Source organism: Trichechus manatus, unplaced genomic scaffold, assembly GCF_000243295.1.
Source record: "Trichechus manatus latirostris isolate Lorelei unplaced genomic scaffold, TriManLat1.0 scaffold00062, whole genome shotgun sequence".
NCBI classification, from domain to species: Eukaryota; Metazoa; Chordata; class Mammalia; order Sirenia; family Trichechidae; genus Trichechus; species Trichechus manatus.
Window position 1 is genome coordinate 2,006,881 of NW_004443998.1, and position 13,683 is coordinate 2,020,563.

At 42.8% G+C, this 13,683-nt stretch overlaps 1 protein-coding gene across 1 annotated transcript in view; it reads right to left on the reverse strand.

Moving 5' to 3' along the window:
• Window positions 1–471, reverse strand: part of MLF1 (myeloid leukemia factor 1) — a 42,686-nt gene extending 42,215 nt beyond the window's left edge. Inside the window, exon 1 of the mRNA XM_004379160.3 lies at window positions 362–471. Coding sequence (XP_004379217.2) covers window positions 362–408 — 47 coding nt within the window. The 5' untranslated portion in view covers window positions 409–471. The remainder of the gene's footprint in view (window positions 1–361) is intronic.
• Between the last annotated feature and the right edge of the window lie 13,212 nt (window positions 472–13,683).

Below are 13,683 nucleotides of genomic sequence, written 5' to 3' on the forward strand. Positions count from 1 at the left end.
CCCCGAGACGTCCTCTCCTCACGCAGGGGAGGGTACCCAGTAAGCAAGATGCGCACGGGCTTCATGGGGTTTACGCACAAATCTTCGATCTTTGATGTGGTGAAAAACAAGTGAAATTGTGCACTCCCAATTAAGAGGTAAGCAGGATGAAGCCCGTGCTTACTGGGTAATCCGTCCCTGTCCCCACCTCACTCATCCCTAAATCTCCTTTTCTCCTCCCTTACACGCCTCCAAATCGTCCTCTCCTCTCCCTCAAGCCGCGTCCTTTAGTCACCCCGCATCCTCTCTCGCCTCTAAACCTCCTTTTCCCCTAAAATCGCTCCCACGGGATCCCCGGATTCCCGCCAGCCTCGACACTCACGAGAAGAAGGGGTCTTCCTCAAAGCTGCTGCTCGGCATCCCGAACATTGCGGGGTTCCCTGGGTGGCCGCGGAGGCGGGCGGACTGGAATCGATGTAACTCGCCGCGGCCGAGCCGACCCCGCCTCCCCCGCACCCTCAACGCTTCTCTCAGCCGCTTGGACGGTGCCTGTCGGAAAAGGCGGTGCGCGGCGCTGAGCCGTCCTCCTATTGGGCGGTGGCCCCCGACGTCACCTAGAGGAGGCGGGAACAATGCGCCGCTGCCATGACAACGGAGATCTCAACAGAGGAGGCGAGAAGTCTGGCTTGGCGTCAGCTGGGTCACCCTTCACGAAGCCTCCTGAGCAGGGACGGGAAAGCTGGTGCTTTGGGCTTCACGAACCCAAACGTTAGATCGCCCTCTGTGTGACCTTGGGCAAATCGCCCTCGGTTCCGAACTTCAAGTTTCTTTTCGGAACATGGAGTTGGGCCAAAATTTGGGCTAGATGATACACAAAGTCCCATCACCGGCCATATTCTGTGATACGCAGAGGGGAGTCTGTATCCAAAACACTGCGGTGCTTGGTCAAAAGCGGTGGACAAATAGTGAAGAACTATATACAAAAAAGTTTTGGAGTATACTTAGCAAACAACGTATTCGATGCTTTAAAGGAAGGGGATGAGGCCTATCAAATTTCAACAAACGTATTTATCTTTTGTGAGTCAAAAACTCAAAGCCGTGCTTCCCAAAGCGGGAAGCGTTCCGTAATACGTAGACATGGCGTTAAAAACTAAGTGAGAAAGTTGTCTTCTCAGCCCTCTTCCCGTGGCTCATTTCTTGGAGCAAGTCTCATGTTGATGCTGGTTATGTCCAACACTCTCCACCATTCTTTAACAGAGCTGGTCTCAAGCACAGGCTCTGTAGAAAACAGCCATATCCAGCTAAAATTCAATTACTATATATTTTTATTTCCATTGTATTTACGTGGTAGCCTATTTAATCACAGGAGTCCCTGGGGGATGCTAACAGTTAACAGTGCTCAGCTTCCAACTGCAAGATTGGCTGTTCAAGTCTATCCAGAGGTGCCTCAGAAGAAACACCTGGCAGTCTACTTCCAGAAAATTAGCCACTGAGAACTCCTTGCAGCGCAGTTTTGCTCTGACACACATGGGGTCGCCTGGAGTCGGGATTGACTCAACGGCAACTGGTTTGTACTTACGGCAAGTGGAACTGCTTTTAAATTTAAAGCAGTTCTATACACTAACAGCCTTTTAAAATTTAAGTGAAAAAGACAATTTAAAGAAATAGTACAGGAGGAATTTGGATATGAGTATAAAATAATTATGACAGTGGTACACAAATTACTGGGTTTTGGAAAACACTCTCTGGGGGCCCCCAGAGAACAGGTGGAGGAGAAAAAGGGAGAAGACAGGGAGGAGATAAAGAAATGAGAATGATAAAGGTTAAGAAAGAAAATGCCCTCCTGCATGTCTGCCTTTAATTCTGTGGGCTCCCCAGCTTGCTCTAGGGGGCTGTCCTGTGGAGATGGAGGGGCATCCATGGCTCATCAAGGCCTCCCGGGATCCAGGCAGAGGGTGGCACTCTGCCAGAGTGAAGAAGCGTGCAGGGCTTGATTTGGAGGTGGCAGGAGTACTCAGGGGTTATTTTGGGAGCCTGAAATTCTATCCTTTGGACCTTTTACCCCCCACCTTTAGCCAAGCTCTCTGGCAGCCGGCTTCCCCTGAGACTGGGGCATGAGGAAGAGCAGACTGCACAGCCCGAATTCAGAGGGCATAGCCTTGCAGACAATAGGATATTTTCCTCTCCTCAGGCCTTAACATGAACCTCAGAGGGCATATACGTATCAGAAATTCCTAGCCTCAGCAGCAGTTTCAAGGCAAAATTATTTTAAAAAGTCAGAAATCATTTGCTCTTTAAAATAGTATAAAAATCCCAAAACTAAACCTGTTGCCGGCGAGCTGATTCCAGCGCATAGCAACACTATAGTACGAGAACGAGACATTAAGGAGGGCACGCAAAAAAAAAAAAAAGCCTTAAAATTAAATGAAATAATTTATTGGTGATAAACGATAGCATTAAAATAGATCTGGGTTAAGGCTAAATGAGATAATCTGTGAGACATTTTTTCTGCTTATTTCCCGTGGAATTTTTCTTAGAATTGTGTTGTTAAAACTTGAAGGTTTCAGTACAGCACAAGTTAGGCCGAAAGCATCTGAAAGTAGTTTGGACTTGAGGACAAGTGTTTGTAAACAAACGTTCCGGAGAACAGAGGAGAGCTGGAGCGGAGAGACCTCATCACTGTCAGATCTGAGGGCTAACAGGTGGGAGGTGAGACAAAGGGTTGAAGAGGGAGAATAACCCAGCAAGGGAGCAAGAGACAAGCAGAGTGGGACTGAGGTGAAAGGGTCAGCACTTGGATGTAAAAGTAATCATAGTAGCCAATCCTGATTAGCTGTTGACCAGGCACAAATTAGTAGCACTTTACTGCAACAACTCATTTAATCTTCACACTGGTTTTATAGAATAGAGATGGTTCTTATCCCCATGTATAGATGATCAGGGACAGATTACCAACAAGCAAGGTACGCACAGGCTTAACTGTGTTTATGTACTAATCTGTAGGGCACAATTTCACATGGGTTTAGTGAAACTGTGCACTAGGCATTAGTTCATAAACACAATTAAGCCCGTGCGTACCTTGCTTACTGGTTAATCCTCCCCCATGATGATCCAACCAAGGCCCAGAGAGGCGAAGAAAATTGCCAAAGTAATTGAACTGGGCAGGGTGCCTGGAGTTCTCCCTGGTGGGGGCTGGTGGCATGGTCTGTGGGTGATGGGCCACACTGAAAGGTGCAGGCGGAAAGCAGGTGATGGTTTCCAAAATCATGCTGTCAAAGTAAATAAGGGACCCAAATTGAAAGTTATAAAATTCAGTGAGAAGACATTCAAATCCAATATTTACTGAGCGCCTACCCTGCGTGTGAGGCGCTTATATGGACACTAAGGCATCGGTGAAGGAAACGGACAAAAAATCCCTGCTCTCCTGGGGCTCGTGTTCACGTGGGGGCCGAGTGAAAATAATACAGAAAGTAGTATGTTAAAGGGGCTAAGTGCCAGGGAAAAAACTGAGCAGGACGGGGCCGGGGGAGTGAGTAAATGCAATTTAAAATAGGGAGTTCAGTATAAGTCTCATTGAGAAGCTGAATTTGAGTGAAGACTTAAGGAAGCAGACATCTGGGGAAAAGTATTCCAGGTCAGTGCAAAGGCTGTGAGGTGGCATGTGCCTGGTGTATATAACGTACAGTTCTATTTATATGTCCTGAAACTCACATGCAGAGGAATGAGACGAGCCAGGTAAAGTAAAAATAATCTAATGGCTACTGCTTATACTTTGTATGTTCCAGGCACTTCGAGAAACATTTTCTCATTTAAATCTTACAACACTCTTGTATAAGAAGATGTTTATTCCTATACTACATATGAAAAAACAGACTCAGAGAAATTTGGTGTCCACTCATTTCAAACTCAGATTTGTCCTACTCTAAAGTTTTTATCTGTTGGTTTGTTGCACTGTGGGGGCTCACATGTTGCTGTGATGTCGGAAGCTATGCCATTGTTATTCAAACACCAGCAGGATCAGCCACAGTGGACAGGTTTCAGCAGAGCTTCCAGACTAAGACAGACTAGGAAGATGGACCTGGCGGTCTACTTCTGAACAAAACTAGCCAGTGAAAACCTTATGAATAGCAGTGGAACACTGTCTGATATAATGACAGAAGATGAGCCCCTCAGGTTGAAAGGCACTCAAAAGACGACAGGGGAAGAGCTGCCTCCTCAAAGCAGAGTCGACCTTAATGACGTGGATGGAGTCAAGCTTTCAGGACCTTCATTTGCTGATGTGGCACGACTCAAAATGAAAAGAAACAGCTGCAAACATCCGTTAATAATAGGAATGTATTAAATATAAATCTACAAAAATTGGAAACTGTCGAAATGGAACACATAAACATTGATATCCTAGGCATTAGTGAGCTGAAATGGACTGGTATTGGTCATTTTGAATCATAGACAATCACATGGTCTACTATGCCGGGAATGACAACTTGAAGAGGAATGGCATTGCATCATCGTCAAAAAGAACATTCCAAGATCTATCCTGAAGGACAACGCTGTCAGTGATAGGATAATATCCATATGCCTACTAGGAAGACCAGTTAATATGACTATTATTCAGATTTAACCACTAACCACTAAGGACAGAGATGAAGATATTGAAGACCAACTTCTGCAGTCTGAAACTGATTAAACATGCAATCAGGATGCATTGATAATTACTGGTGACTGGAATGTGAAAGTTGGAAACAAAGAAGGATCGGAAGTTGGAAAGTATGGCCTTGGTGATAGAAACAATTCCGGAGATTGCATGATAGAATTTGCAAGACCAACGACTTCTTTATTGCAAATACCTTTTTTCACCAACATAAACAGTGACTATACATGTCGACCTCGTCAGATGGAATACACAGGATTCAAATCAACTACATCTGTGGAAAGAAATGATGGAAAAGCTCAATGTCATCAGTCAGAAGGTGGCAACGGGCCAACTGCAGAACAGACCATCAATTGCCCTTATGCAAGTTCAAGCTGAAAATGCAGAAAATTAGATCTAGTCCACTGGAGCCAAAGAACAACCTTGAGTATATCCCACCTGAATTTAGAGACCATCTGAAGAATAGATTTGATGCGTTGAACACTAATGACCGAAGACCAGATGAGTTGTGGAATGACATCAAGGACATCACACATGAAGAAGCAAGAGGTCATTTAAAAAACAGGAAAGAAAGAAAAGACCAAAATGGATGTCAGAAGAGACTCTGAAATTTGCTCTTGAATGTCGAGTAGCTAAAGCAAAAGGAAGAAACGATGAACTAAAAGAACTGAAGATTTCAAAGAGCAGCTCGAGAAGACAAAGTATCATAGGTACATGTGCAAAGACCTGGAGTTAGAAAACCAAAAGGGAAGAACATGCTCTGAATTTCTCAAGCTGAAAGAACTGAAGAAAAATTCAAGCCTCGAGTTGCAATATTGAAGGATTCTATGGGGAAGATATTAAATGATGCAGGAAGCACCAAAAGAAGATGAAAGGACTACAGTCACTGTACCAAAAAGAACTGGTTGATGTTCATCCATTTTAGGAAGTAGCATGTGATCAGGAACCGATGGTAGTGAAGGAAGAAGTTCAAGTTGCACTAAAGGCATTGGTGAAAAACAAGGCTCCAGGAATTGACAGAATACCAATTGAGATGTTTCCACAAACAGATGCATTGCTGGAAGTCCTAATTCGGCTATGCCAAGAAATTTGGAAGACAGCTATCTGGGCAACTAACTGGAAGAGATCCATATTTATGCCTATTCCAAAGAAATGATATTGTTTGATGATTTCCACATCAAACTGAATGTGGAAATTATTGAACAATATCATTAAAATCACACGCAAGTAAAATTTTGCTGAAAATCATTCAAAAGCGGATGTAGCAGTATATTGACAGGGAACTGCCAGAAATTCAAGCTGGATTCAGAAGAGGGCATGGAATCAGGGATATCATTGCTGATGTCAGATGGATCCTGGCTGAAAGCAGAGAATACCAGAAAGATATTTACCTGTGTTTTATTGACTACGCAAAGGCATTGGACTGTGTGGATCATAACAAATTATGGATAATATTGCGAAGAATGTGAATTCTGGAACACTGAATTGTACTCATGAGGAACTCAAGAGGCAGTCTTTCGAACAGAGAAAGGGGATACTTCGTGGTTTAAAGTCAGGAACGGTGTGTGTCAGGGTTGTATCCTTTCCCATACCTATTCAATCTGTATGCTGAGCAAATAATCCAAGAAGCTGGACTATCTGAAGAAGAACAGGGCATCAGGACTGGAGGAAGACCCATTAACAACCTGCGTTATGCAGATGACACAACCTGCTTGCTGAAAGTGAAGAGGACTTGAAGCACTTACTGATGAAGATCTAAGACCATGCCTTCAGTGTGGATTATACCTCAACATAAAGAAAATAAAAATCCTCACAGCTGGACCAATAAGCAACATCATGATAAATGGACAAAAGATTGAAGTTGTCAAGGATTTCATTTTACTTGGATTCACAATCAACACCCATGGAAGCAGCAATCAGGAAATCAAAAGACGCATTGCATTGGGCATATCTGCTGCAAAAGACCTCTTTAAAGTGTTGAAAAGCAAAGATGTCACCTTGAAAACTAAGGTGCACCTGACCCAAGCCATGGTGTTTCCAATGGCTTCATATGCATGTGAAGGCTGGACAATGAATAAGGAAGACCAAACAAGGACTGACACCTTTGAATTGTGTTGGCAAAGAATATTGAATATACCTTGGACTTCCAAAAGAATGAACAAATCTGTTTTGGAAGAAGTACAACCAGAATGCTCCTTAGAAGCAAGGATGTTACGACTACATCTCACATACTTTGGACATGTTATCAGGAGGGACCAGTCTCTGGAGGAGGACATCATGGTTGGTAAAGCAGAGAGTCAGTGAAAAAGAGGAAGACCCTGGACGAGATGTGTTGACACAGTGGCTGCAACAATGGGCTCAAGCATAACAATGACTGTGAGGATGGCAGAGGACCGGGCAGTGTTTCGTTCTGTTGTACATAGAGTCACTATGAGTAGGAACCAACTTGATGGCACCCCACAACATTCTAAGCACTGAGGATACAAAACCCCTGGGCCTCTTGGAGTTTGCATTCTAGTTGACAGCTCTTTCACCAGCTAATTCTTCAATTATCATTGTTACAACACTTCAGAATTTTCAAAATGCCTTTGAAGTCCTTATCAAACAGGCTCTTGAGTGCTGGACTTGCAGACTTAATTATAGCTCTCTAGAGTGATGGGTGTTAGGCTATCGTAAACTCTTTTCCATAGCCACTTTCAGTGTGTCTAGGGTTGCTTTGTCCTGACTTCTTTTTTCTAAATTGTGGGCTGAGGCACTCTAGGAGTAAGACTCATAGGGGCATTATGGGATGTTTAATATTTTTGAGAGAAACACGGAGAAACTTGACATCTGTGCAAACTACTAGATTGAGGTAGTTCACAATTTCAGTATTAGATTGAGCTACATTTCCTTAGATGATGCCTTATCTTTGGGAAATTTTTGAACGTTGCAACAATGCAACCATTAAGTGCTCGGCTACTCACATGAAGGTTGGCGGTTCGAACCCACACAGCAACTCCGTGGGAGAAAGACCTGGCAATCTGCTCTGGTAAATATCACAGCCTAAAAAATCCTATGGGGCACTTCTACTCGCATGGGGTCATTATGAGTCAAAAATCACTCGATGGCAGCACTCACAAAACCCAATGTGGACAGGAACGGAGGGTGGCAGCGTTCAGTCTGTTGCCATGGTCTGAGAAGCAGCGCAGCACTGGACCGGCACACACCCGTTATTACTGGTTATTTAAGAATGATACACAAATAATATTTTTTCTTTCAATTTATGTATTTTTTCTTTAAAGAATAATGAGTTTTCTGGATATAAACACTTGTTTGGATCTTACTACTTGATAAATAAAAATGTTAGGTATTTCTTTAGGCTTGAGGTGGGGGGCAGTGAAAAAATTACTGAGATGTTAAGTAATGAACTAAGTCTGGGGATCTGTCTTAACCCCAAAACCATTCTTGCTTTCAAAAAAATATATTTTTTTAAGTTATCTCATGCATCCATTTTCTCTAAGAGGTATGATTCATTTTCTTTTTGGTGTTTATCTTCTTTCCAGCCAGCTGCCTTACCTTTCCTCTAACAGGCTGGCTTTACACCTTTTTGGGGAAATGGTGCCTGGACAATGAGTGACTTGTCTAATAAGAGCGTAAGTCCCAAGCTCTTCAAACCCTCTGTGAGGGCTGCGTCTAATCCATACGGTACCTTTGTTCAAATCAGAAAAAGATGCTTCTCCGTGAAGATACTTCCACTCATGAGAAAACTTCTTAACAAATACACAAATCGACAATGTATGAGTTCTCTGAATGGCGCCGCGTTCAGTGTTGCCCCTTCGTCTGTAGCAGCCGTGTTTCCAACCCTGAATTTGTTCCTGTAGGCAGGAATTAATGATTTCCAAGCTCTATCCACAAACTGTTGAGCAAGGAACGTACTTTTATTTTCTTAAAACTTAATTTATATTCTGGGCTCCCCTTCCATTGGGAGTGCCCCCAGTGCCCCAGGGAGACAATGCTAAGGCGTAGTTGGCTGCCAACCATGCTGCATCCGTTAAGGCTCCTTATTCCCCTCACTGGCTGAGACCAGGGATGCTCAAAATGTCACTAAGTGTGGCGCAGTCCAGCACAACGCAGAATTGTCCTGCCCTAAATGTCAGTATCATCCCTTCCCTTTTGAGACAGCATGCTCTCTACGGCAAGTGTTTCATCTGGGAAGTAAAAATCCGAAGAAACTTTGAGTTCCCAGGGGAATTCTCCAATGTAAATTCTCCTTTTCGGTGCTTGCTGCTGCAGGCAAGGGCCAGGAGAGGAGGAAAGTATGAACAAGCAGCAGACTTTTCCGGTTCTGTTTACTTTTTACAGCTTGTTTTCTCCGGACATTTTACAATTGTGCACAAGTTGTAATGGAGTCGTATTTTGTTTGGAAAAATTTAGAGAAGTGTCACCTTCTGGGAACTGGGCCTATAACTCAGAGTCCAACGGATCAAACCATCCTCTGCTACAGACTTGTTTTGGAGAGCTGGTGGCGCAATGGTTAAGAGCTTGGCTGCTAATCAAAAGGTCGGCAGTTCAAATCCACCAGCCGTTCCTTGGAAACCCTATGGGGCAGTTCTACTCTGTCCTACAGGGGCGCTATGAGTTGGAATAGACTCGATGGTAACTTTTTTTTTTTTTTTTTTGAGGGAGAGCTGGGGAGGTTTGGAACAGGAGATTCACCTTTCTGGAATGAAAGTTTAGGTGGGCTCTTGAGGGCAGATGCTGAGGCTCTGGGCTCTGGGGTGGGGTCCTCATGTTCACGTGGCAGAGAGGGAGTTTGTAGGAAAGAAAGAAGCAGAGGCATGTTCTCTTCCAGTGAGGGAAGGCCAGAGGGGACGAGGGTGCTTGAAACACCTGGGGAAGGAGTGAGGCACTGCTGCAGGGCCAGGTCTGGGCCCCACTGGTGTTAGTAAGTACAGGCCAAAGCTCCCCGCTTTTCTTAGATGTAAATCTTTGAAGCCTGGATCCTTAGGAGCATGGGTCATGATCTTTTATTGTGGTAAAATATACATGACAGAAAATTTGCCACGGTAGCCATTTTAAGCGTACAATTCAGTGGCATTAAATACAATCACAATGTTATGCAACCATCACCTCTATTTCTCAAACTCTGTGTCACTCCAAACTGAACCTCTCTACCCAGGAAGCAGTAATCCCCCATCATCCCTACCTCCTAGGCCCTGGTAACCTCTAGTCTACTTTCTGTCTCTGTGAATTTGCCTATTCTAGACATTTCATGGAAGTGGAATCATACATTTGTACTTTAAAGTCTAGCTTATTTTACTTAGGGTAATATTTTCAAGGTTAATCCATGTTGTAGCACGTATCAGAACTTCATTCCTTTCTGTGGCTAAATAACATTCCATTGTCTGAATAAACCACATTTTATTTGAAACTTGGTTGTTTCTACCTTTTGGCTACTGTGAGTAACGCTGCCATGACACTGCTGTACATATTTGAATTCCTGCTTTCTTTCTTTCTTTTCTGTGTATAGGAGGAGGGCAAGTGTTGGGTCATAAGGCAATTCTGTATTTAACTTTTTGAGGAACTACCAAACTGTTTTCCACAGCAGCTGCACCATGTTACATTTCCGCCAGCAGTGGACAAGGGTTCCATTTTCAGTACATCCTCTCCAACACTTATTTTCTGAGGTTTTCTGTTTTGTTTTGATAAAAGCCATCCTAGTGGATGTGGAGACTGGAGGAAACCCCAAGACTATTACTCTGATAATTCTTTAAACCTTGAACTGAAATTATCCCTGAAGTCACCTTTTAGCTAAACAGCAGGTTAGCTCATAAAGTAAAGAATATCACCGTTGAGTATTGCACTGTTTTAAAAAATCATCTCTATGAGACCAAATGGTCAACAATTACTGTATAGCAAAGATGAGAAGGTTGAGGGGCAGTGAGGCTAGGTTAATAGGAACGGAACTATAACGGGAATAATGAGAATACCGACACAATGTGCAGAATGTAACCACGATCACCGAACAGTAGTGCAGAAATGGTTAAATAGGTACCTGTTTTACTGTGCACACTTTCACCAAATATACAGTACCATTTAAAAAACAAACATTTACTGGGCATTAATCTACTGTGTGCAGGCACTGCTCTGAGGGCTTTGCAGGTAATTAACTCCCTAATCCCGCAATCAATCTAATGAGACAGGCACTGTTATTATACCCATTTCACACAAGAGGAAGCTAGGGGTTAGAGAAGAGAAACCACTTCCTCAAGGTCACACGGTAGGAGTGTGGGAATCTGGAGAGAACCTACACCATTATCACTCTGCCCTAAAGCCACGGGAACCCAGAGGGCAGACACAGTGCTGGACGAGAGGGGGCTTGCCTCCAACCAAAGGGGAGCTACTGCTCAGTTCCAGAGGATTGACCTGCAAAAATTCATGTCCACTGGTTGTACGGAATTTTACAGGAAATGTCCTAATTTAAAAAATATATATATGTACATAGTGTGTGTTTTAGATGACAGTTTACACAGCAAATTAGAGTCCCATTTAACAATTTTTATACAACTTGTTCCGTGACATTGGTTACATTTTTCACACTGTGTCACCATTCTTATTATTTCCATTCTTTTTGTTCTGTTTCCATTTATCTAGCTTCCCTGCCCCTCCTTAGCTTCTCACCTTTGTCTGAGGGTAAATGTTGACTGTTTGGTCTCAGATGGTTGATGATTTAAGGAAGCCCAGTATTCACGGGTGGCACTGTTTATTTTATAAGCCAATCTATTATTCAGATGAAAGGTGATCATCAGGAGTGGCTTCAGTTCCAGATTGAATGGGTATTTTAGGGTGACGGTCTCGGGGGTTCTTCTAGTCTCTATAGGTCCAGCAAGTCTGGTCTTTTTTAGGAATTTGAGTTTTGCTCTACATTTTCTCCCTTCCTATCCGGGACCTTCTACTGTGTCCCTGGTCAGAACTATTGGTAGTGGTAGCCAGGCACCATCTAGTTCTTCTGGTCTCAGGCTAGATGAGGCCGTGGTTCACATGGGCTATTAGTCCTGTGGACTAATTTCTTTTCTGAGTCTTTGGTTTCCATCACTTTCTTTTGTTCCAGATAAGTAGAGACCAGCAGTTGTATACTAGATGGCTGCTCGCAAGGTTTTAAGACCCCAGATGCTACTCACCAAACTAGGATGCAGAACAGTATCTTTATGAACTATGGTATGCCAATTGACAGAGTTATCCCATGAGACTATGGTTCCAAGCCTTCAAACTCAGTAAATCAATCCCTTGAAGTATTTGGTTACGTCTAGAAAGTATCCATAATTGTGCCCCCATATGGTTTATTTTATATATATATATATATATATGATTACATATGCAGCACACATAAACATGTATATACATATGCCTACAGATACACTATACATGCACACGCATATACTCATGTGTGCTTTCCTATACACGTATATGCATATACGTCTACCTATGTAACCACACACATTTTTGATTATTGTTGCTGCAAAATTGTATGTTCTAGCACTTACTGAAATTGTCCCTTATTCCTGCGTACTTCTTAGCATCTTCATTCATCTTGGGAAGTTGTGCAGACTTCACCCATACTGGGTATTGCCTTTTCCATCACCAAAAATAACAAGTGTCTACTGTTTAGAAAGTGATTCCCCTCCCTTCCTCTCCCTTCCCTGGAATCCATCAAAGAATGTTGCTTTCTGTGTTATACCGATTCTCGAATTTTTATAAAAGTGAGACCATACAATATTTGTCCTTTTGTGATTGACTTATTTCACTCAGCATAATGTCCTCCAGATTCATCCATGTTATGTTTTGCGGACTCATTATTCTTTACAGTTGTGTAGTAATCCATTGTTTGTATGCACCACAATTTGTTAATCCATTTGTTGATAGGCACTTAGGTAGGTTGTTTCCCTCTTTTTGCTCTTGTGAACAATGCTGCAATGACCATGGGTGTGCTTATGTCTGTTTGTGTCACTGCTCTTCTACCTCTAGGATATATACCAAGGAGTGGGATTGCTGCGTCATGTGGTATTTCTATTTCTAGCTTTTGACGAAGCACCATACTGTCTTCCATAGTGGTTATACCATTTTACCTTTCCACCAGCACTGCATACGAGTTCCATCTCTCCACAACCTCACCAGCATTTGTTTCATTTTTCATGTTTTTGATCCTTGCCATTTTTGTAGGGGTATCTCACTGCAGTTTTGATTTGCATCTCCCTAATGGCTAATGATCACGAGCATCTCTTCATGTGTCTGTTAGCCACCTGAATGTTCTCTTTGGTGAGGAGTCTGTTCATGTCCCTTGCCCATTTGTTTGATTGGAATGTTTGTCTTTTTGTTGTTGAGGTGTTCAAGTTTTCTATCTACTTTAGAGATTAGACCCTTATCAGATCTGTTATTGCCACATATTTTTTTTTTTACCAGTCTGTAGGTTCTTTTTACTCTCTTGGTAAAGTCCTTTGATGAGCAGAAGTATTTAATTTTTAGGAGGTCCCAGTTATTTATCTTCTGTCATTCATGCTTTTTAGTTTTGTTTGATAGACTATTTATGCCAAGAATTAGGTTCCTTCATTTTGACCTGATGTTATCTTCCAAGACTTTTATAGATTTAACTTTAACATTAGGTCTTTGATCCATTTTGAGCTAGTTTTTGAGCATGGTGTGAGGTATGGAATCTGATTCATTTTTCTGCATACAGATACCCAGTTTTGGCAGCGCCATTTGTTAAAGAGGCTGTTTCCTCCCCATCAAACGGACACTGACCCTTTGTTGAAGATCAGCTGCCCACAGATGGATGGATTTACTTCTGGGTTCTCAATTCTATTCCATTGGTCTATTTGTCTGTCTTTGTACCAGTACCAGGCTGTTTTGAGAGACAGATGAGTTGGAATAGACTCGCCAGCAGTGGGTTTTTGTTTTGCAGGGGGGAGGTTATAGCAAGCTTTGAGATCGGAAAGTGAGAGACCTCCTACTTTGTTTTTCAATATTGCTTTATTTATTTGGGGCCTCCTACCTTTCCATATAAAGTTGGAGATTAG